At 37.8% G+C, this 24,924-nt stretch overlaps 2 protein-coding genes across 4 annotated transcripts in view; one reads left to right on the top strand and one right to left on the bottom strand.

The window, feature by feature from the left end:
• Positions 1 to 17,646: 17,646 nt before the first annotated feature.
• HNRNPDL (heterogeneous nuclear ribonucleoprotein D like) lies at positions 17,647 to 22,888 on the bottom strand. 2 transcript variants are annotated; one of them, XR_005028998.2, is made up of 9 exons: positions 22,220 to 22,888; positions 21,273 to 21,441; positions 21,007 to 21,168; positions 20,419 to 20,550; positions 20,179 to 20,293; positions 19,490 to 19,660; positions 19,070 to 19,162; positions 18,591 to 18,695; positions 17,647 to 17,906 (listed from the first exon to the last, which is right to left on the bottom strand). XR_005028998.2 is itself a non-coding variant. In XM_036906411.2 (8 exons), exons 1-7 carry the CDS (start codon positions 22,660 to 22,662, stop codon positions 19,092 to 19,094), a joined length of 1,263 nt encoding a protein of 420 aa, XP_036762306.1. In that variant the 5' UTR covers positions 22,663 to 22,888; the 3' UTR covers positions 17,647 to 17,906; positions 19,070 to 19,091. The 2 variants fall into 2 exon arrangements, 1 of the variants encoding a protein (XP_036762306.1); XM_036906411.2 differs by lacking the exon at positions 18,591 to 18,695.
• Positions 22,889 to 23,609: 721 nt separating this feature from the next.
• Positions 23,610 to 24,924, top strand: part of ENOPH1 (enolase-phosphatase 1) — a 39,484-nt gene continuing 38,169 nt past the window's right edge. Inside the window, exon 1 of one of the 2 annotated variants that reach the window (XM_036906413.2) lies at positions 23,610 to 23,895. In XM_036906413.2, the coding sequence (XP_036762308.1) occupies positions 23,812 to 23,895 (84 nt within the window). In that variant the 5' untranslated portion in view covers positions 23,610 to 23,811. The remainder of the gene's footprint in view (positions 23,896 to 24,924) is intronic. The other variant, XM_036906415.2, reaches the window with a different exon arrangement.

A 24,924-nucleotide genomic window follows, 5' to 3' on the forward strand; every position in this document is an offset into this window, starting at 1 on the left:
TAGCGGCTGCACCAGTTTATATTCCCACCAACAATGCAAGAGGGTTCCCTTTTCTCTACATCCTGGCCAGCATTTGTTGTTGTTTTTTTTCCTTTTTGATACTAGCTATACTGACTGGTGTGAGGTGGTATCTCATTGTAATTCTGATATGCCTTTGCCTGATGATTAGTGATGTTGAGCATCTTTTCATATGTCAATTGGCCATCTGTATGTCTTAGGAAAAATGTCTGTTTAGGTCTTCTGTACATTTTTTAATTGGATTAAATTCTTTTTTTATTTTTTTGGTATTGAGTTGTAAAAGTTATTTACATATTTATTTTTTAAGGTTTTAAAAATTTAACAAAGAACTTAGAAATAGCCATTTAAATTAACATATTGATATCTCAAGATTTGTATTAAAGGATTTCACAAGACCAAAATCTCTTAAAAGACATCTGTCATTACATTTTCATTTAATTAAACACATTTTATATTTTTACAGTTTTTAGAAAGGATAAATTATTTGACTCATAAAGCTAATATAAAAATTTATATAGTTTAAGGCATGAGGTTAATTTTACTCTTATAAAAATTAAAATATAGTGTTAGCATTAATTTAAATGTAAAACTACTTCTTTCTTTTAGAATTTTTTATTGTTTATGTGGACTAGGTATTCCTAGAGTGCATACATGGCAACAGAATGATTTTTTTCTGGCCAATTAACCTTTAAAATTTCTCAAGTGAGGGGAAGTGGGAGGAGACAGAAGGGAAAAAAAGTGAGTGGGAGCCAGCGTTAGACAAATAGTAAGTCATCATTGGAGAAGAGAGAGAATCTTTTTACTGTAAGGAGAAGGAAAAAGTTTAGATGTAGAAAAACCCATTTCAAAATACATACACACACACGCACACATGCCATGAGTTTTTCAACTGGTTTAAACAGTAATGTGGGATTTTGACAATTTTATAAAGTCACAAAATAAAACAGCCAATATTTATTAATCCCCTAAGGATGGAAATGAGGCGGGGGAGGGGGGGAGTGGGGGGGAGCGGAGGGGCGGGTCTTCCATTAAACTGAATGATCTCTCCTTTCAGCAGGTAAGACAAACAATCCCTCATGAGAGTTTGTTTTTTCTTTTTCATTCTAAGGCATCTCTAAAATGAACAAGTTTATTTATGTCAAAGTTCTTCAGAGTACCCTCTCCAGTTCCCAACCATCCTCTGTGAAGTTGTCAGGCAGTAGTAAAAGTTTATTAGCAGGCAACCCATGAGAAGTCAGATGACAGTTGCTCAGAAAATAAAAATATCACTTACAAGAGTTTTAGGCTTTAACCCCAAGACTAAGTTGCTCTGCCTACTTAAGAAATCAGCATGACTCTGAAGGGCCAGAGAGATAATAAACATCCAAATACAGCACAAAACCCAAGTAATCAAGGACAGAGAGGCCTCCAGCAGGGGAGACTCGAAGGGTCTCAGATGTGCTTCTTACTACTGAGTGAAGGTCCAGGAGGATGGCAGCGAGGGTCTTAGCCATACCTCAATTGTCAGCCTCCTCCCTGTTTCCAACCCGCAGATTAAGGAGGCGACGCGATGAGAAATCGAAGACCTGAACGGACCAGCCAGGGGACTCAAGGCGTTAACAGCTCAAGAGCAATGCCAAGAAGGCACTCCTCATATTTATTGAGTAAATGAATATCTGAAGAATTCTGAGTAGGGGGTTCAGCACATGATCATCATCTATCTTTGAGTCCAGCCCAAGGGCGGGACACTCCTTAAGGATACCGAAACCATGTGAGGGCGGTCACGAGCTGAGGGAACTTTTTATGGCTTTAATCACTTTGTCCTTGACCAAACATCAGAGGTCGTAGGAGAGAAAATCAAGTCACAAATCTTCATACATTTGATTTCTACATTACTTGATTTATATATTAAGCCCATTAATCCCGCACTCGATGGTAATCATTCTGGCGCAATCACCCAAAGACCACAGGGGACAAACCTGTAGTCAAAGTGAGGTATGCAACAAGAGAGACCGTGCGCTGGAGAAACTATGGGGTGTCTCACGAAACAAAGGAAAAGGTAAGACTTGTAGGATTTGGGGGCAGGGTGGCACTTAGATGAAATTTAAATGAAGCAGTGTTTTGATAGGCTCAAAACAAAGTAGGGTTGTAGGTAAAGGGGGCAATTTCAGATCTGTACAGCAGAATTAAACAGACTCCTGTTTCTTTGGAAACCACCAAGTGAATGTGGAATGCTGTTTTCAGAAATTCCTTCTCTGAAGCTCTGAACCTGGATTGGAAATCAGGGTTGCTTCTTTGTGCCTTTGATTCTCTAAGAAAGAGTGGGGTATTTCATTCTTCCTGATATCTTTTCAAACAGCAAAATTTCTAGTCTATGATTTTAAAGAACCAGTAGCCACTCAACAAAGGGGGGCTGTTTTGATTCTTTATAGCTGCACCATGTCCTTGGGGGAAACATTATTTCTTGTTAAATTTGTAGCTGACTTTATCTGTATCTGTCCTCTTTGACTGATGCATACATAGCAGGGTATATTTATATTCTCTCAGTCCCTGCTGATTTTCACTTTCTCAAGTTTAAAGGCTGCAGAAATAATGAAATGGTACTCTTCCTAACACTATTCAGGACAGAAAGAAAAAATAGCTCTGTGATTTTGTAAATGAAATCTTCCTGGTTTAATATATGAAGGGTATAGACTGATATGTAGATGGACTTGGTAAACTTTTGCATGGTTATAAACACCTCCAAACACTAAACTGCGATGTTATGTACATAAAAGGGCTAAGGCTTTCTAGCCAGACACGTTTGAATCCAAACAGGACAAGACACTGGACAAGTTAATCGTCCTTGCTGAGGTTTTTATCAACTGATGTTCATTGAGCAAATTGCTCCAAGCTTTCTACAATGGATTTCTCTCATCAGGGTTATTGTGAAAATTAAATATGTTAACCAATAAATACACTTAACATTGTGTATGTCCCCAAAATATGCTACCAAGAGCCTTGAAATGTCAAGGAAAGTCTGGAGAAGAGGACCCTAGAGTCATTGACATTCAGGGTCCTGGCAGATGGGGAAAGAAATAATTGAAGTTTGCACAAGGGGAGCAGGGGTCGAACGGATAGTCTCTAAGAACCAGAAATATATGGCATGTTGACTTTTCTAAGATGAACTTTTTCATATTATAAGATTTCTGAAGTTAGGATACAGCTTGAGATCTACATGTACATGTAATGCAGTATTTCTTAATTCCAACATGCTTGGATGTCTTTATAGCTATTATTTTCTTTTTAATTTTATTGTATTGCAGTCTATGAATATGGCCTAATTTCTATCTTTTGAAAGGTGTTGTATTTTGTTTCATCCATAAAGGTTAAGAACTATTATATCTTCCTGGTGCTTTATACTTTTATTAAAATGAAGTATTCTACATATATTCTTTTATTGCTTTTACCTTAAATTCAATTTTCTTTATTACCAGTATTTCTAGTATTGTAATGTTGTATATTTTCTGATGCCAATATTTTTAGCCTTCTTGTATCATTTTCTTTTGGGTGTATCTCTTATAAATGACATATCCAATCTTTGTCTTTATTTTTCCCATTCTGTCTTTTATCAGATGAATTAATTCATTTATACTTCAGTTTCTGTTATGTTTGGACTTTTTCCAGCCACCTGATTTTTTTTTTTTTTTAGTGTCATCAATCTACAATTACATGAGGAACATTATGTTTACCAGACTCCCCCCATCACCAAGTACCCCCCCACAAACCCCGTTACAGTCATTGTCCATCAGCGTAATAAGATGCTGTAGAATCACTGCTTGTTTTCTCTGTGTTGCACAGCCCTCCCTGTGCCCCCACCCACATTATACACGCTAATTGTTATGCCCCCTTTCTTTTCTCCCTGCCTTATCCCTACATTCCCACCCATCCTCCCCAGTCCCTTTCCCTTTGGTAACTATTAGTACATTCTTGGGTTCTGTGAGTCTGCTGCTGTTTTGTTCCTTCAGTTTTTTCTTTGTTCTTGTACTCCACATATGAGTGAAATCATTTGGTACTCATCTTTCTCCACCTGGCTTATTTCACTGAGCCTAATACCCTCTAGCTCCAACCATGTTGTTGCAAATGGTAGGATTTGTTTTCTTCTTATGGCTGAATAAAATTCCATTGTGTATATGTACCACATCTTCTTTATCCATTCATCTACTGATGGACACTTAGGTTGCTTCCATTTCTTGGCTATTGTAAATAATGCTGCAATAAACATAGGGGTGCATCTATCTTTTTCAAATTGGGCTGCTGTATTCTTAGGGTAAATTCCTAGAAGTGGAATTCCTGAGTCAAATGGTATTTCTATTTTGAGCTTTTTGAGGAACCTCCATACTGCTTTCCACAATGGTTGAACTAGTTTACATTCCCACCAGCAGTGTAGGAGGATTCCCCTTTCTCCACAACCTCGCCAACATTTGTTGTTTTTTGTCTTTTGGATGGTCAGCCACCTGATTTTGTACTTACTGTCTATAATTCTTTCCCATGGAGTAATCTTTCTTGTCAACTGTTTTTCCAGCTCTGGCAGACAAATTCTAAGGTAGCCCCCCATTATCCCCTCTTTCTAATATTCACGCCTTTATGTAATCATCTATCTTTGTGAGTGGGGTTTCTTAGTTGCTTCTAACCAATAGTATACAGCTAAGGTGATGAGATGTCACTTCTGTGATTACTTTATCTTGCATAAGACTGTCTTGCTATCAAATTCATTCCATATTCTTTTCTTGCTGGTTTGTGGATCATTTAGATTATTGGGGCAGACAAAGCTTAAACTGGATTGGATATTTAATAATTTCCCTTCCTAATAAATAAAAAGATCAAAATAATTTTAGGTTTAAAAAAAGCAGGAAACTTATATTGTTCTCCATAGTGTTATTTTATTGGTGGGAAATTGGCCATACTTAAATATCAATGGGATAACAAATGCATTATAGTACAGCCTTATGATGGTTTATTATATAGCCATGAATAAAATCTTGTTTTGGAAAAAAAATCACAGAAACCCAGGATGGACTAGAATGTCATCTTTCTATTGAATAAAAAAACCTAGTGTGAGAGGAAAACAAAAAAACTCTGTTTTGTTCCCTGTGCATCTGAATTGTAGTAGAAAATAAATTTTTGAACTTATTTCAAAAAATTGACATCAGAAAATAAAAACAAAAAGAAAGAAATAAAATAAACATTTTCTAATTTGATTATGCTCCCCCATACACATATACATCTAAATGATATTAAGATTACTTTTGATGCTTCTCTGTTGAGATTAGAACATTTTTATTATGTTTTTATCAATAAAAACATTATACTAGAAAGATACCTTGATGAATTTTCAACTCTTTTATAGCTAAATATAAAATAAACTTAAATCTTTGATTAATTTTATATGGAGAGCAGTAAAACCATTTCCAATGTTTATCATTTTCTCTTTATTTCTCTGAAATTATTTAATCAGAATCAAATCTCTGTTTTGAAATTTTGGTCATGTTTTGCCCATATATAATTTTACCATACATTTTGCCACTAACTTTCTTTTGGTGACCATAATTTCTACCAAGTCAAATTTTCCAGGTCTAATTTTATGTATCTAAATTTTGTTTAAAAGTTTTAGTTCATCAATTTTTAGTTAATAAAGGTTTTTCTTTTATCAGTTGAAAGTTTTGTGTCTTAGTTCATTATTTCTATGCTTTGCTGGGTCAGTATTTAAAGTTTTCAATGATATAAAAAAAAAGATGTGATTAAAAAAAATAAAATGTGCATCACTAGTTTTACATGTGCAGTTTTAGGTGAAATCATTTTTATTTGTTGCATTCATACCAGCAGTATTCATTTTGAATTTGATAAAAGACTAATGATTTGTATTTTTCTCTTAGAAAATCCACGAGAAAATTATAAGCTTTTGATCATCCAGGATTCTTCTGTTATACTAGATGGTCTAACATTTGGCTAATCTAATTTTTCTGCATACTTAGGTCAGCTTCTATATGATGTTATAACTGTTCACACTAGGGCTAATGCAAAGACTAGGTAGTAGTATATACAAATATTCTGAATGTCCAAAATAACAGAGTCAAAATATTCTGTCAGTAACAAACATATAAGGTAAATAATAAAATCCTTTTGCATTTGGAACTAACTAATAAAGTCATATTAAAATATGAAGAAAGACTAAAAGATCTTCAGCTGCCATTACATTTTCTTAGGTTAGGGGAAAAAGAAAAAGTAAAGGCCAATGTTGGCAAAGAAACAAAATAAAATGAATGAGTACAAAAATGTTGCAAAAGGTCCTGTAGCTTATTTAGTCTTTTTGGAAAGCAGTATGACAATAAGAATAAGTTATATTACTTTGAGAAATGTATAAGAAAGAATTACCCCAATCCAAAAGAAGAATATTGAATAAAGACACTTATAGTCTCTGTTATAAAAATAAAACTCTGAAAATGCCAAATAACCATTACCTTATAAAAATGATGAAAGGTACACAAGAATATATCCTTCTTTATGAACATTTATTTTTTCATAGCCAACATTCATGTCAAATTTTCCCATATTTACACTACCATTTTTTTTACATTCTTTCTCTCTGTGATAATTCATCTTCTACTTTATATTTTAGTGTAGGCTTTAGAATTTCCTTTAGTGAAAGCCTCCTCATAGTGAAGTGTTAGTTTTTTTACTTTTAGAAAATATCTTTATTTCACTTCCAATCTTGACAAATTTGGAGCTGATAGAGAACTTTCTGTTGCAGTTATTCTTTCAGCATAGTGCATGTATAATTCCACTGTTGACTGGCTATCATTGTTTCTATTCAGAAGTAGTCTATAAGCCTTAATGTTGTTCCTTCGGAAATAGTACACTTCTCCTCAGTTGCTTGTTATTTTACTCTCCTATTAGTTATTTTTCATATATTTAAGTGGAAATTTCTAAACACAAACTACACTAAAAATAATGATATAATTAACTCACATACCCATTACCTACTTTTAAAAATTTATCAGTTATTTCAGTTTTGGTATATTTGTTATTTCTTATTAAATGCAGTTATTATATTTGGTATGTGATATTTACAGCATGAAAAGAAAGGTAGAAAAAACCTTTCTTTTTATGCTGTAAATATCACATACCAAATCATTTAGAATAAATATTTTTATATGTACCTCAAAAAGTAAAAATTGTTTTTAAAAGATAACTAAATATCATTGTGATGTTCATGTTCAAATTTCCTTCATTTGTTTTAAAATTGTCATGTTTGGTAGCTCAAATCTGTTTCAAATAAGGCATTTACTTTGTATTGGATAGACATCTTTTTTTTTTAGTAACAACTTTAAGGAAATAATTTGCACACTATAAAATTCATTTTTTTATGTACAATTTAATGGTTTGTAGTATGTTCACTGAGTTGTGAACCATCACCACTTTACAAGCTTTTCTTCTTGCCATAAAGGAATCCTATATCCATTGGCCATCATTCCCCACTCTGTCTTCTAGCCCTTGGGCAACTGCTAATCTATCTTCTGTGTATATGGATTTACATATTTTGGATATTTCATATAAATGAAAGCATATAATATGTCACCTTTTGTATCTAGCTACTTTCCCTTAGCATGATGTTTTCAAGTTTCATCCATGCTGAATAATGTTCTATGAACATTTGTGTTTAAGTTTTTGTGGGGACATGTTTTCATTTTTCCTGATACATACCCAAGAGTGAAATTGCTGGATCAAATGATAACTCTACATTTCGCTTTTTGAAGAAATGTCACATTGCTTTCCACAGTGGTTCCACCATTTTACATTCCAACTAGCAATGTATGAGGGTTCTACTTTCTCCATATGCTCACCAAAACTTGATCATTTTTTTTCTTTTTCTTTTGTGCTTTTGGAAAGTGTTGCCTAATCCAAGGTCACAAAGATTTACTCTTATGTTTCTATATTTTATTCTAAGAATTTTATGGTTTTAGCCAGTACATTTAGATCTTTCACCCATTTGCTGTTAAGTTTCGTATATATTTAACGTAGGGGTACAACTTCATTTTTTTGCATGTTCATATCAAATCATTCTAACACTGTTGAAAATACTATTCTTCCCTCATGGAATTGTGTTGGCACCCTTGCCAAAACCCAGTTGATCATAAATGATTTATTTCTTGACCCTCCACTCTGTTTAATTGATTTTTATGTCCCCTTTATGCCAATACAACACTGTCTAGATTACTGTAGCTTTGTAGGAAGTTTTGAAATTAGGAAGTGCAAGTCCTCCAACTTTATTCTTTTTTCTCCAAGATTGTTTGACTATTCTGGGACCCTTACATTTCCGTAAGAATTTTAAGGTCAGCTTGTTACTATATGCAAAATGTCCACCTGAGGCTTTAATAGTGATTGCACTGACTCTGTAGATCAAGTTGAGGAGTATTGCCATTTTAACAATATTAAGCCCAATCCATGAAGATGTGCTGTATTTCCATTTATTTAGGTTCTTTATTTCAATAATGTTTTATAGTTGGCTATTTATAAATCTTACATTTCTTTTTTTCTTTTTTTAGCTTTTGCTGTATAGCAAACCACCATCCTTGGTGATTTAAAATAACCATTTTATTTAGCTCATGAGTCTGTATATTATCATTTTGGGCTGGGTCTGCAAAATGGTTCTTCTGGATTGATCTGGGCTCACCTGTACTTGACTGGGCTTACACACATAGCTGGGGAGTTCTCTGTAAGGTGTGTCTTTCTCCAGAAGGCTAAACTAGCCCTGTTCATATAGTAGCAGAGAATAATGTTAGTTCAGACTTCATATATAATTTCTGCCACATTCAATTGGTCAAAGTAAGTCACTTGGCCAGCCCAGATTTAAAGGATAAGGAAATAGACTTCCTTTTTATTTTATTTATTAATTATTTATTGACATATATTTGATAAACAATATTAATTTGGTCTCAAGTATACAACATAGTGATTGAAAAGTTATCTACATTATTATATGCTCACGCCAACTAGTACAGTTACCATCTGTCAACATAGAAAGATGTTATAGAATTATTGACAATATCTTCTGTGCTATACTTTTATATTTTGTAAATTTTTTTCCTAAGCATGTCACTTCTTCTGATGCTCTTGTAAATAGGATTGTTTTCCTAATTTATTTTTGCATTGTTCATTGCTAATATGTAGAAATAAAACTGATATTTGTATATTTACCTTGTACTCTCCAACCTTGATGAACCCATTTATGAATTCTAATATTTTTGCAGATTTTTAAAGATTTTCTATATACAAAATCATGTCATCTGCTAACAGAGATAGTTTTACTTCTTCCTTTTCAATCTGGGTACCTTTTCTTTCTTTCTCACCTAACTGGCCTAGCTAGAATTTTCAGTGCAATGTTGAATAGAAGTAACAAGAATTGACATCTTTATTACTTCATCTTAGGATGAAAGCATTCAGTCTTTCACCATAAGTATGATGCTAGCTGTCTGATTTTTTTAGACAGTCTTTATCAGGTTGAGGAAGTTCCCTTCTATAATAGTCTGCTCAGGCTGCCATAACAAAATACTAAAGATTGGGTAGTTTAAATAATAGACATTTGTTTTCTCAGTTTTAGGAGGTAGAAGTCCAAGATCAAGGTGCCAGCAGGGTTGGATTTTGCAGAGGCCTCTCTTCCTGGCCTACAGATACCTTCCTTCTTGCTGTGTCCTGACATGGCCTTTTCTTTCTGTGTGTGGAGTGAGAGATCAATCTCTGGTGTCTCTCCCTTTTTTGTTATAAGGACACCAACCCTATCAGATTCGGGCCCTATCCTTACAACTCATTTAATTACCTCCTTAAAGGCCCTGTTTCTAAGTATCATCACATTGGGGGTTAGGGCATCAACATACCAATTTTGGTGGGGGAGGACACAATTTAGTTCATAGACCTTTCTATTCCTGGTTTGTTCAATTTTTTTTATCATGAGAAAGCATTGGTTTTTTTCAAGTGCTTTTTCTGCATCGATGGAGGTTTTCATGTGTTTTTTTGTTCTTTAGTATATTAATATAGCATGTTACATTGGAATTGATTTTTAGATGTTAAACTAACTTGCTTTTCTGTGATAAATCCTGCATGGTAATTGTGTATAGTCCATTTTACATGTTGCTGGATTCTGTTTCCTAGGGGTTTTTTTTGGCAAATTTGTATGAATATATTCATAAGAGATATTGATCTGTAATTTTCTTGTTATGTTGTTGTCAGGTGTTGACATTAGGGTAATGCTGGCTTCATAGAACGAATTGGGAAGTATTTTCTCCTCTTTTTTGGGGAAGAGTTTGTGAAGGAATGGTGTCACTTCTTTAAATGTTTTGGTAAAATTCACCAATGACATATCTGATCCTGGGTTTTTCTTCATGGAAAGTTTTAAAAAATACATTAATTCAATCTCTTGTTTGTTTTTTCATTTCTTCTTGAGGTAGTTTTAGTATTGTCATCTTTCTAGGAATTCGTCCATTTCGCCTAGATTATCGAATTTATTTGGTATACAATTATTCATTGTCTTCCCTATAAGGAAGTTACAATGCACAAAGCACATTGTTCTGAGATTCAATCATTTAAAAAATAAAGAAATGCTCCTGGGATTGTTGCAAGACTATTTTCAGAATTCTGAAAAAGTTGATTTTGACAATTTTTGTTACTGTTCTCATTGCTTCTACAGAGAAGTGAAATTGTGGATGTCCTCACTCTGGTGTTCTGGAAGGGCTTCTGATTAATATTTCTGTTACACATCCATTTCTCACTCTGTTTATATTTTTTGAGCTAAGAATGAATTCAATAATGACTATTTTAGTACCTCACACTCTCCAGGAGAGTTGGAAAGCCCCACTTGGGACTCTCATCCAAGAACTATTTCCAAAATCACATCCCAGAACTCAATCCATAAAGACACCTCCTGTTTCCACTGCTGCTCCTGCTGTACCCAGGTGCCGCTGCTCTCAACAGTGACATACCAACACTAGATACTAAATGTTAGGCTAGAACCACTGCTCTTTTCAAAAAACAGCTGCTACCATGGGTGCCACCTGTCCTCGTATTGATTGTACTAAATCAATTTGATTCCCTAACCCCTGTCTTGAAGTCTAATGTAGGGAAATTCTAATTGACAGAGCTGAAGTCACATACCTGTGCTCTGGCTGTAAGGCAGCCTGGGAAAATGATTTTTAAATTTCTACAGCGATTGGTAATTTTTGTTTTTCACCAAGACTCATCTGATGGGAATTCTCCAAACACAGGAAAACAGTCTTCATTTTCCATAAAATCCATAGTCATAATTAAAGAATAATGATTTGCACTTTAAATGCTTGCTTTCTATAAGTCTCTTTTCATTTTAGAACCACCTCCACTGTTTTTATTCATTTAATTTGTTTGAAGAAATCGGACATTCTAAGTTGAATTTTCCATATTCTAGATTTGAATGGTTGCACCTTTACAGTAGTTTGATATATGACTCTATTTCTTGTATTTCTGACTTACTAGTAGTTAGATCTAGGTTTAGCTGCTTTTAAGATTTTTGTTGAATATTTTGGTTTCACCTAGATGTATCTCTGTGTAGATTTTTCTTTATTTTCCTACTTGCAGTTTGTTGGTATAGTGAATCTGTAGATTGCCTTTCATCATTTCTGGAAAATTTCAACCATTATCTCTTCAAATATCACCTCTTATTTGGTCTCTTCTTCTAAAACTCCAGTTAAATATGTTATTCCTACCAACTATATCCTTTATGTCATGGGTCTCCATAGCAATTTTTTTTTTTTCCCATCCACATTTTGGAGTTTCTTCTCATTTATCTTTCAGTACTTAAATTGCATCCAATCTGTCAGACCCATTCATCTTTTGTTTTAAATTTCATTTATTGTATTATTTGTACAAGTTCCATTTGATTCTTTATCAGATCTGCTATGTTGCTTTTATAGTTTCCTCTTCCCTGGAGATTTTTTCAGATATTTTATTTCATATTTCATGTATTTTATTATTTATAATACACATGGAGGTCTAATACCTCCTAAATTCTATCATTGTGCTGATTCTCACTTGTGCTAGATTTTAGTTTATTTACGGAAGTATATTGATATGCAGTATTATATTGGTTTCAAATATACAACACAGTGGTTCAACAGTTACCCATATTATTAAATCCTCACTCCCACTAGTGAAGTTACTGTCAACATAGAATGATGTTAAAGAATCATTTACTATATTCTCCATACTGTACTACCATCCCTGTGACCAACTTATGATTGACAATTTTTGTGCCCCTTTATCCCCCTCACCCTTCCCACCCGTGCACCCTAACCCACCCCATCACAACCACTAGTTACTTCTCAGTGTCTATCAATCTACTGCTATTTTGTTCATTCTGTTTTGCTTTGTATTTATATTCCAAAAATAAGTGAAATCATATGGTATGTGTCTTTCTCTGCCTGGCTTATTTAACTGAACATGAATACCCTCTAGATCCATTCACGTTGTTGTAAATGGAGATTTTAGTTTATTAAGTGTTGGTCATTATATTTGAGAAAAATAGTTGTAGAAACAGACATCTAGGAGGTAGAAATGATTCTCATTTGCTTCTTCCAGGCACTTGAGGCCTCTTACCTTCCCAGATCTTAGTCTAAATTTTTATATTGAGGTTCCCTTTAATGCATAGCTGAGGAAACTGGGTTATCTCTGGTTTTGAGAGTGTAACCCTTTGGAAACCATTAGTTTAATGGAGCAATTGGGTATCAAAGTCTCCAGCTGGGATTGGACTTACACTTTTGACTTATGTGCCCTTTATCCAGGAAGCCATAGAACCTTTAAATGACATGCTTACTTCTCTAGGTTTTTACCTTCTCCTAGTCTTAGCTAGTTGAATTTGTATTTTTAAAGCTCTTTTTAGTTCAAGATTTAAAGAACTATTGCATTGTCTGTCTTCAGGATTGGTTTGAACTTAGGCAATAGTTGCTGAGAGCAGGAAATACTCTTTGAAAAATTATATACTCCTAATCTGTAGATATATGTATGTATACCTGAGTACATACTCTTAATACTGTGTTAATGAATGGAAATGTGAATGTGTAATGCTAAATAAATAAAGAATAGGATGTGATCTTAGGACTATTTTTGGAATAATTCTAAGAATTTTTGACATCTTCATGTAAATCCCTTATTTTTTTCCCTTTCTCGTGGCAATAAAGGTAGCTCATAAACTGAACATTTTTCTTAATGAAGAAAGAGTTTGCATACCTTTCCCAGGTGAATTACCAAGAGAACAGTAATTAATGTCTGTTATTTCCTGGTTATGAGCATCTGCTTTATTGTTTCTAATTAAAAGTGGAGAATGAAATTTACCCATTGGTATCCATAATGAAGTAAGAGAAGAATGATTTCATCAGGGAGCAAGTATTTACACCCAAAATTTAAAATAAAGATCCAGATTAAACAATTAACACTAGCCTGGCTGTACTATGGATCTTGGCTATGGGCCAATGGCAAATCTCACTGCCACCAACACAAAAGAGACCCTCCTCTCTTTGGGGTTCAAGATATTTAAAAAAAAAAAAAAAAAACATGGTCATCAGAGAATTGTGTAATGGTGTATCTGAACTTTGCTGTCTTGGATGGGAAATTCCCCTCTGCTAATATCTGTATCAAGGTGTTCTAAAAACATCACACGAATAGCGATTAAAATAGCTGTTATTAAAAGAATAAGGGGAGACCTAGGCCAGAGTAGGGTACTTCGTAATTTTGACAGGCTATAAGTCCTGTATTTATTTTACATGGATTATAATTAAATATGAAAAAAATGTTAAGTGGTGATCAAAGGTGTAATTTGGGTCTTTTGCTGATGAAATCATTCAAATGAAGTTTTAGCAATTATAATTTTATCTGTACTGCAAGTATTTTAAAATTCCAGATTATGAACCTAATGCATGGTTAAATATGCCTTTGATTTTTCCTAATCTTCAATTATGTGGTAAGGGTAGTTCTAAACTCCTAGAAAGTAGTGAACATTTTTGGCTTTACTTTTACTATTTTACAAGTCTGCATGATTCTTAAATATGTAGAAAATCACGTATTTTAGAAAATCTGCATAAGCTAATGACAATTCATCCTTGATTTTAGCTGTCATTATTAGTAACTTGGTGGTATGGTGATTATCACACTTAAGTTCTGACAACTATATTCCTTTGATTAACAGTAATGTCACTACATAATGAGGGATGTATTTGTCAAGAGCAGCCATTCCAAACATGTAGTCCATGGGGGAAAATACTTGAGGGATTTCCTGGCAATGAAAAATGTTTTAATTACCCTACTGAAATCACTTAGCCCCCACTACCACACCACCCTCCTCATCCCTCTGCTTGCAAGTTCTATGAATGTTTATGTCCCAAACATCTCACGGTTTAAGAGCAACCTAAATTATCACTGTCAGTTCCATAGGACTGATCTCTCATGGGAATGAGTAACTGCTCCAGGTTTCTTTCATCAGAGGAACAAGAATGAATAACCTGTAATAAAACTCTATTTTCCTACAAAAGATCTCAGCAGTCACAAACTGTACTTAAGACTGCTGAGCAATCTGAATGCTTAAATCTAATTCCCAAATCTGACACACACTTCTATTTGAAACTTGGTAGAAATGTAGTAATTTCCAAAATGTAATGTTATTTTACACTAGTTAACTTCCCCAACTTGAAAAATCAGGTAATTAATGGTTTTGCATGGGGCCTTTTGTGGGGTTGGCTGTTCCTGTCTACCAATAAAACAATTACTCTGTATGAGCTTTCACCAGCCAACACATACACAAATACCCAGGTACAGAATATGCAAAGATATTCCCTTTGTGCAACTTCATCCATGATAGCAAGTTCAATAATTTTAGTTCACCGTAAGAACCAACTACTAGAGCCTTTTAAATCTACACCTTTCCAACAAGCCTGCATTTCTATTAAACTTCATTTAATGTATAGACATGCATTTAGAGGAATTCATTTTGGTCAGATTTTCAAGAAACAGTATGAGAAAACTTGTCTGCAGGCTAGTTTCTCACACATTTTTAACTTGTGCTGGTCTCTGATAAACCCAAAGCTTAGGCATTGTTATTGTAAATTTCCCCATCTTTAGTAAACAAATCAGAGATTATGTTGGATATCCTTTTCCAAACTATAAATCAGTATCAACAACCTCTGAAATGATATGCCCCACTGAAAGGAGGTATGTCTCTTGAATGAGTTACTGATAAAACGGGAAATTAAATGGACACTTAAAACATGTTCAGCATTACCGTTAATTCCCAGACCACCACTCTATTTTCTATTTTATAAAAAGCAAAGGTAAATTTTTGCTATACAACCAAATCTAAAATCCTACATCCAACTTGACCTATGCACACACACTGTATATACACACAAAACCCCAACCAATCCTAAAAGAACAGCTTATTTTATGGCAGTAATTTTTCAATTTGTATGAAAACCAACCAAGCTGTGCTGCTTTTGCTCCAAGCTGAGACCACAGATGTCAGTTCTATTAGGTTGTAAAGTTTGAGGAAGACTTTTTCAGTGACATTCACTAGACAGCATCAAGTCAAAAATTCCAGTTTAACCACAGTATCCTTGAATCACCTTTTCAAATCAGTGAAACTTTGCATCCTGTGGTTGACATCCTATAAATCTTGGCAATGGGTAGTGATAAACTTTTGATGTCTTTGTATTAAGATTAGCAAGGGCTCCCCATCACAATTATGAAAAAGATCAATGGTAACAGAATAAAATTGCTTATCCATGTTAGTATCCCAAGTCATCTTAACTGTATTTCCAATCTTGTAGTTATCAGACTGGAATATTAATGTTAACATTGTTAGGATGAAAAACATCACACAGAACTTGGTCAAAAACAATTCAGGAAGCATTTTTAACAAGATGGAGGTTGTCTGTCATAGATACGTCAGAATTTCTGCCTCAACCCCTTCTACCAACTTGTCAGATTAGAGTAAGACCTTGACACTATCATTCAGTACCTAAAGCACTTAGCCTTGGCCTATTTATTTCAAATTTTTATCAGATGACATCTATAGGGCCTAGACCTGGGAAGTCTAGAGCCCTGTGGAGAAAAAATACCAAGTGCATTCTCACTCCTTCAACTCAAGACAATCTATTTCTTCACTCACATATATCAAGACTTGATTGAAGAGTTTGGATTTTGTTTAAAAAGCTTTTATTCATTTTTTTATCAGGGAGGACAATCTCAACATCAACTTGTCACCTAATCATCAATTTAAATGTACAGGATTCACTGCCCTGAAGACACTGCACCTGACTTTAACATAAAATGAAAATCTTTGTTGCCTAAGGTTGCATATTCAAATACAGAATCCCTTCCAATAGCCAACATTGTACTCAGCCTTAGGTTAAGGTCAAATAGCAACTAGCAAAACAAGGCCAAGGGCATTTATAACTTGAAAGCCCAGCAAGTACAAACATCATTGGAACAAATTTTCAGGCACCAAGTAAGACGCAGGTTCAAACGGTGTAAATTCATATTTGAAAATGAAGTCAACTACTCTGCATGTAGTATGTGTCCCAAACCCCAGTGGCCAACATGGAACCACAAAAAGTAACTTAAAAACTAAAATCCACTAAATATAAAATTCAAAGCTTGGATTTTACCCAGGAAACCCTCAAAGAGTCTAGGGTTGAAACTGCTTTTTAATGCACCATGAAGATCTGCTATGACATGACCTGGTCAGTTAGATTTGCATTTACATACTTAAGACCTGAACTGTACCTTTCCTACTAGGTCTTCCTGCATCTGAATGTGAATATGCTTATCTACTTGGCTCATGCACTAATGCATTATATTGAGACTACCATGACTTTTTCTAAAAACTCAACACATTATAGTCAACACCCAATAGAACTTTCTAAGTATGCCCCAGAAGAAAGTAATTTATTCAGTTTGGTGCTGGCTGTGACATATCAACAGTACAACTAATTTAGACTTTGCCACAACTTTTGTTCCAACTTTAGTATAATTTCAAACCTGTGAAGTCCTTGTGTTATATATAATGTAATCACTTCTGATGTAGCTACTATCAGTTTAACAGTCCTTCTTCCCTGGGTATGTGGTTATCAAGAGAACATTTAAAGTCATGACATTATGGGTAGCCAAAGCTCCTCCTAGCAGACTATTAAAGTTAGATGCATTTAGCAAATGGCTTTCCAGACAGGAACAAAGCAAAATCTTTTCTACTCATCAAAGCTACCAACATGCTTTAAAAGGTACATTATCTCCAAACTATAATCCAGAGAACTCAAGGTCTACTAGACAAAGCTTTCACTAATGACAGCACTATAGCATCTCCAGATAAAGGAAACATTTAAAGGTGTGGTGGAAATCTCGGTCAACCAACAGGAAAAATGACGACTTAGAACACAGAATGCATCTAACAAAAATGGGGAACAGGGTGACACTGTAGCTGGCTATTCATAAAGGACCACAGTTTTTTCCTATAGATGATACTCTCTACAAAATGAACTGGGCCTTAATTATTGCTTATTTAAATTATTTTACAGAGCTATTTAGTACCCGACGCAGAAAAACAATCACAAAGGAAGCATTTATTTGAGGTTTTAACATGAAATCATACAAAAAAAATTTGTATAAACACAAATCCACATCCAGTCATAACACAGATAGCAAAAGACAAAGTAAAAACAAAACTAACTGGCGGCTATATACAGTTGGACACAGTTGTGTCTTGTACACTAGAAAGTCTTTTACAAAATAATCATCTTAGATCAACAGAAGACCAATCTTCAATATCGTCCTGCAAGATGGGTTACTTTAGCAATCTCCCCCTAGAAATAAAAACAAAATAGCAATTACATTTCTGCAACTCTAGTAAGCTTTCAAAGGTCCACTTTCATGAATTGTTTTAAGTCCTCACTTTATTCTTTTCTTCAATAATTAAAGATCATATGCATATTGATTGGCGAAATGCAGTTCGGGTAATAAATTCACCCTGGAGTTCCCAAATGATATTCAAATTAAATTTATTTAGAAAGGTACCTGGGAATGCAGTCTTCCCATATTCACAGTTTGAACTGTGCTAGACTAAGGTCTACTAGAAGTATCTCTAGTAAGCCAAGTAAAATGCCATTACAACAAATACAAATTTCTAATAGGCTTATTTTATTCCAAGGAAACAAATTGCTGTGTGCATATGATCTTTAATTTATATCCCAGATTTTAAAGTTCTTGTTTTGGTTTGTAGATTTCACTATTAGCTATAAAAAGAAAAAGCAAGCATTAAATCTTAAAGAATGAACACTTAAAATGAGGCTCCACAATTGAAATACAACACTAAACAGAAGACCAAAATGATTAAGCTGTAAAAAGGCATTTATGTACTTTAACTCCTGTAAAAAACCATTTAAGTTAAGTTTAGACACTTAATCTTCAAAAAGATTAAAAAGAAGCCAAAGTCTGAAGTTTTCCACTTTAATCTTTACGCTGGTACATGAAGTTGGAAGAGACCATACCACAGGACAGCGTTTTCTGGTGTATGCCTTGCGCTCTGCCCGCAACGTGCGACCCCCAGAGATAGACGTGGTCAGGGTGACACACGGCCTGCAATGAAGTTCCCGCTGGCGGGTACAAACAAGGTATAATGTCAGAGTTAGAAGACAACATTCTTGTTTTCCTTAAGTTGTACCCATTTCAGTACTTTACCTGTTAATAGTTCTAAAAAGTTTAATTATTCCTCTAGACCACCTGGTACACAAAGCAAACAGAAAAACTCTTAAGTTTTTCCGTAATACTAAAGAAAGTGAGATAAGACTTTAAAGTTAAAGATCTATAGACACTTTAGGCAAAACAGGCTCATAAAGCAATTAAAAAAATCAACAATTTAGTAAGAACAGGCTACATAATATTTTGTTTTTACGTTATTTTTCATTTGTCTATTGATCTTTAAATTAAATTAGACATTTCCACTGGTTTCTTGGACTCTTATACACACCTGTTTCTGCCAGTGTCCTCCTTCAGTATGGCTGGTAATTGTTTTGGTGATTGCCACCCCCTCGAGATGCCTTGCCATAAGTGCTCTGTTGGCCTATTTTAAAAGACAAAAAATTCTATTAAGAATTTTCTATAAAACGGTTTCACTACACATTATATTTAAAAACTATTAAACATGTAAAACAATGCATGCATGCCAAGTATGAAAATTAAATATTTTAAGTCATTATAGACTAGGCATATTATCACATATTATAGAACATTTGTAACCAGTCATAACCACGCCCATTAACTATAAAATGCCTCCAAAACATTAGCTCCACACGTATAAATGGAAAACCCAAACAACTTCAGATGGGATTGTACTTTAACACTAAATTTTAATACCACAGGTTTATGAAATTAAGTTAAATATTCTTACCACTGTAGTCTGCATATCCCTGTCCATATCCATAGTTCCCATAGTTATACCCAGTATAATCATAGCCGCCATAGCCACTATAGTTTTGATCACCACCATAGGCACTATTGTAATTTCCATATCCTTGATCATAATAGTTATTAAATCCTTGGTTCCAGTTTTGGCCCTGACCTGAAACAATACACGATTGTTAGGACACAACTCTGACCCCCAATCTTAACACAAAATGATGTTTCTGTTCCTTACACCCTGCAATCTTAAAAGGTCAGAATGGACATTTATATTCCTGTACAGAGAAAATAGCCATTTCAGTTTTCATAAAAAGGAAGGCAGAAAGTCCAACTGTGTCAGTATCAAAGCTTCCTAAAACCTAATGGAAAACCAGAATAAAGATGAGAAGATTGTTTAAACTTTACAACAAGGACTCCTGTCCAAGAGAACCTATCACACCATGATGTTATCATGTAATCTTAACTCTTAACAGTATTTTCTTCTTCAATGAAGACACTCAGAGTGGCTATTGTCTGAGCAGGTGAAACCAGTGAACTAAAAAACAAAACCCACCAAGAAGCGTTTTTCATGTTGTAACAGTTTAAAAATTTGGCATTACTTTCCTGTGGGCTTAATTCATATTTAGCAGTTACAGCTTAAACCACTGAGCCAAAAACCAAGAATTAAGCCTCACTCACCTCGGCCTCGACCCCTAGTCCCACCTCGTCCTCCAGCTGCAGCACCTCTTCCTCCTTTCTGTTGTTGCTGTTGCTGCCTGTATACCTCCTTGGGTTGTGCAACTTTGATTTCACACTACAATCAAATTTAAAAAGAGAATAAATAGAATTACTGAAGTTCTAAAGTCATTTTATTATAAAAAATAAATTATTACACACACACTCAAAAGTTTTCATTTTGTTTAATTAAAATGGTTTTACCTTCCCAGAACCAATTTGATGGTATCTGCTTTCTAACAATTTCTTTACTGGCTCTTCATCTGTGTATGTGATAAAACAGAATCCTCTTCTTTCATTTGTTTTTGTATCCATGGGAAGTTCAATATTTTCAATCTGAAATCAAGATACCTACACTCAAGATCATCCAGTAATGGTGAAGCGCTACCTAAAGGTTTCAGAATGCTACAGGTCCTCTTCCAAGCTTTAACATGTTTTTCCAGTCAGATGATTTATGTACAGAAACTGCTTTACTACCATCAATTTAGAATAATTTGTTCAATCTGCAAACCATTCAGAGGGGAGAGCACACCTTCATTTAGTATTTCCTACCCAACAGATGCCACCAGTTACTACGTGGAATGGCCACACCAAAGCATACTTGTTTTGGCCAATAGATACTCATTTCCCTTATTTTATAACACATAACCAGCGATTAAGGTGACTAGAAGGGACCTAAGCAGTAATTTAATCCCATTTTCACTTGACATGAATTTGTTCTGTAAGTGAACCAGGGATAATTAAAAACATTATCAAACGTAAAATACGCATAAACATAATCACACAGCGCACCTCTCCGAAGGCTCCAAAATATTCTTTAATTTGTTCTTCAGAAGTGTCCGGGCTCAGTCCACCCACAAAAACCTTTTTTGGAGGTTCCTTTCCTTTTAATGCTTTGGCCCTTTTGGGATCTATCAATTTGCCATCCAATTTGTGTTCTTTCAGTTCCAAAACCTAGAAGACAGACTTATTTAATCTAACAGCCACACGTAACCTACCCAACGACTTGGGAGGGGAGGGGAAAGGCACACAGAAGCAGCGCAATGAAAATGTGCTACCTTATCAACACTAGCAGCGTCTTTGAAAAGCACAAATCCAAATCCTCTTGATCTTCCAGTGACTGGATCTGTTTTAATTGTACAGTCTACAACTTCCCCAAATCGAGACAAATATTCAGTCAGATCCTTCTTGCTTGTATCCCAACTTAAGCCTCCAATAAACATTTTACTGGAAACGAAAAGTTTTAAAAAAGGTTAGCAACATTCAAATGGTATTTCAGTCCTGCGATTATGTTTACGAAATGCAGGGGACGTTTGCCATTAAGAGCAAAACAATTTAATCCACGCTTACGAATACATATTAAGAATAAACCACAAAAATCTCCAAACCCTATAAACAAACCTCAAAAATCTCCAAATTCTATCGAGGTCATTTAGACAAAACTTGGCCCTCCACATTGCATAATATAAACGAGACCAACAAAACATTACAGATTTAGTTTAGAAAATTCAACTTCGTAAGCTGATCCCTCCCAATTTAGGCCTATTCCCTTTCTCAGCTGTCAAGCCTAGGTTCTATCTAAAGAGCCCGTTATACCGCGTGCTGGTGATCTGGGTACCAGTAGTACACTGGTTCTGGAACCAACAGTTCCCTAAACTCTCTCCAAGAAAACTGCGCGGAGCCGCAACAGACAATGAAAAAGCGGCGGTAGCGGCAGCACGCGGCGCAGCGAGGACGCCCCTCCCCCTCGGGCCCACGCAGCGCCTGCGCACTCGGGACGCAGATGCCACCGCCCTCCTTCAACCCCGCCACCCTTCCCCCACCTTTCGCGGCCCTCTCGAGTCAGCTCATCTCCCCCTTCCCCCTTCCCTCCAAGCTGGTGGGGCCTAGCGGGCACGTGGGGAATCTATTAGAGGCAGGAACAGAGGCAGCGCGCGGCTCCCGAGGGACGAAGGGCGCGTGAGGCGCGCCGGGGGAGGGGGGAAAGAAGAGAAGCGTGCAGTACCCGTCATCCTGTTGATTCTTGCTCGCGTTAATCTTGGATCCCTCTGCGAATTCCTCTATGTTGCTGTACTCATTCATGTCCTCCATGGTTGCGGAGTTGTCGGCTGTGGGGTGCTGGCGCGCAGTTCGAGTCGTGGCGGTAGCGACGGCGGAGCGTTGTATGGAGCTAGATTTAAAATGGCGGCGGAAGAGATCCGGGCGCCGCCTGCGCCCTCCCTTTATAGCCGCCCCGCCTGCCAATCGGGAGGGCTGCTGGGCGGTGACGTGGCGCTGGGCCCGTCGCGCCCCCTGCCGAGCGGAGGTGGGAGCGAGCGACGGGAGGAGCGGGGCGAGCTGCCTCGGCGCCCGCGGCCGCCAATGGGAGAGGCTGCGGGAGGCTAAAGTAGCGGGAGCGGAGGGGAACAATGGCGGCGGCACATGGGAAAGCCGGGGAGGGACCTCCATCGCGGCCCTCCCGGTGAGGAGCGAGGTCGCGGGCTTAGGATGAGAGAAGCGTTAGAAGAGAAAAACGAAGGGGCGAAAAGTCCTGGGGTCAAAAATCCCGAGCAGCGCCGTCGCAGGGCCACAGACCCCCCTTGCCTTGAAAGCCTTTGTCTCTGCCGTCCGGTTCAGCCCACTCTAGCAAAGAGCCGTCAACCCCGCCTCCTTCCAAAGCCCACGGTCCCCTAGTGCGGAGATGCTGCGACGAGTGCTGCTATCGATTAGCACCGAGGCCGGAAAACAGCGGACTGCGCGGGGCGCCGGCGGCCGAGGTGGCGAGCGCGTCTGCCCGTTCGTCGCCGCGCGCACGCGTGTTTTGTCCTCAAGCTGGTTGGAACCAGCCGAACAGGAAGCGGCCGCACGGCGGCCCCTGTGGGCCGTGGCGCTACGCGGGCGCCTCTTCCGCTACCGCCTCAGGCGCGCAGGCTGTGGGGGCGCGTCGGGCCTCCCTAGGCGATCAGCCGGAACCGCGGCCGATGCAATCAGGCAAACCAGGGCCCAGCACGGCCTCTTGCAGGCTGAGGACAGGAGGAGGGGCGCGGGCCCGGTCAGATTACTGTAAATATGCCAATCGGAGGCAGTGGGCGGGGAGGGGTCTAGGTGTTGTAGAGGGCAAGGGGCACTCACATCCCCGGCGCGCCACTCGCGGGGCTCCCGTCTGCACGTGCCCCGGGCCTCTCCCGCTCTCTCAACCAGTCTGCGGAGAGCGCACGCTCGCGCACCCGTCTCCCGCGTTGGCTTCTTTGTTCCCGCCCACGCGAGGCCCATTTTGACGGATCGGGTTCGGCCCTCTGGCGGCCAATCGGCGTCAGCGTCTTTACTTCTCCCCGCCCCCTCTTGCCCCGCGAGGGCCTCCCCCTTCCTTGCCCACGTGGTCTCGGCCTCCGGCCCAGGGCAGTTCGGTATTTCAGATCCCCTGTATAGCCGGCTTCTCCACTTCCAGGGGCGCGGAGGTGGCCTCTCCAGCTAGTGCTTCCGGACGCGCGAGGTTGCCAGCTCTGAGGGTCCTTGCGCGGCTGTAGGAAACCTAGGACCGTGCCGGGGGCGCAGCCGGCACCGCCCTCCGCGCTCAGTACGAGTAGGCCGATTGTCGTGTTAGCCTCCGGTAGGGAAATGGTTGTGGTTTCGGTGCCCGCCGAAGTCACTGTGATCCTGTTAGATATCGAAGGTACCACAACTCCGATTGCTTTCGTGAAGGTGAGGGGCGGAAGGGAGCGGGGAAGTGACTTGTGCTGAAAACCAGTTTAGAAGAAAATTTTTAAAGTTATTACAGACCTTGCCCTAGAGACAGGAGGCATAGGAGAGGCGGTGTGGCTTTGCACCGCTGTGGGATGGGAGGGAGCCGAAAGGTTGCGGCGGGTTGTGAGGATGCTATTCCTCACGGTACCGTGCTCACCCTCTCGGGTTACTGCTCTTGGTTAGATGCAGATGTGTGGGCAGGGATGGAGGTGGTGGTGGAGAAGGGCCGAGAAGGGTAGGTCCGCCCGGGCGGGGCGAGGCGAGGAGATGTGGGCGTCTCCCCAGCCCTGGGGCAGGTGCGCGTGCGGTCGCCGCGCAGGTGAGCGACGCTTTGTGCTGGGTCGGGCCTGAGAGTCGCGCAGCCGCGATTCGGTTGTCCTGGAGGCTTCTAGACTCGCAAAATGGAAAGACTGAAGCGTCAAGATGATTTCAGGTAGCTTTGGTATCGTGGTCGACAAATAGCTACTCTTCGCCCCGCCCCGCTCCTGTTTAGTGGCCGAACTGCACACTTGATATTATTGGACTAGGCACTGTGGAACACAGCGCTGATGTATTAAGCTGTAGAACAAACAGGTCTGGATTCCGTTTCTTTTCCCCAGAAAACCATGGAAACTTGAAGCTCTTACCAATAGCCTAACTCCCTAGGGTGGCACTGTTAACCACCACTCATCTACACTTAATTCATATGCTTACAACTTTGTATTTTAGCCGGTTCCTTTTTTATATATATTCGTCTGTCAGAGTAAGTATCAGGTATTAGTACTAATTTTTTTAGAATTCCGGATCTAGGGAAGCATAACTAAAGGGGTTTCCGTAGCTTAATAGTCGGTATCACAAAGTAAGAGAAACTCATCTTCCATCAAACTGAGCAGCCTGAGTTTCAATTTTTTTTAAATTAGTTGTATTTAAAAAAATTATCTGTGAGGAATGATTTTCTTGATGTGGCTGTAGTATAAAATCGGTGTACTTAAGACTCCAATATAACAA

This window comes from Manis pentadactyla, chromosome 5 (genome assembly GCF_030020395.1).
Source record: "Manis pentadactyla isolate mManPen7 chromosome 5, mManPen7.hap1, whole genome shotgun sequence".
In the NCBI taxonomy this organism is placed as follows: Eukaryota; Metazoa; Chordata; class Mammalia; order Pholidota; family Manidae; genus Manis; species Manis pentadactyla.

Coding starts and splice junctions, on each gene's coding strand:
- HNRNPDL (XM_036906411.2), bottom strand. CDS start 22,662: ATGGAGGTCCCTCCCCGGCTTTCCCATGTGCCGCCGCCATTGTTCCCC. Junction 21,442..22,219: donor AAGAATCAACAGGATGACGG/GTACTGCACGCT, acceptor TTTCGTTTCCAG/TAAAATGTTTATTGGAGGCT. Junction 19,163..19,489: donor GGGATATGCAGACTACAGTG/GTAAGAATATTT, acceptor CTTTTAAAATAG/GCCAACAGAGCACTTATGGC.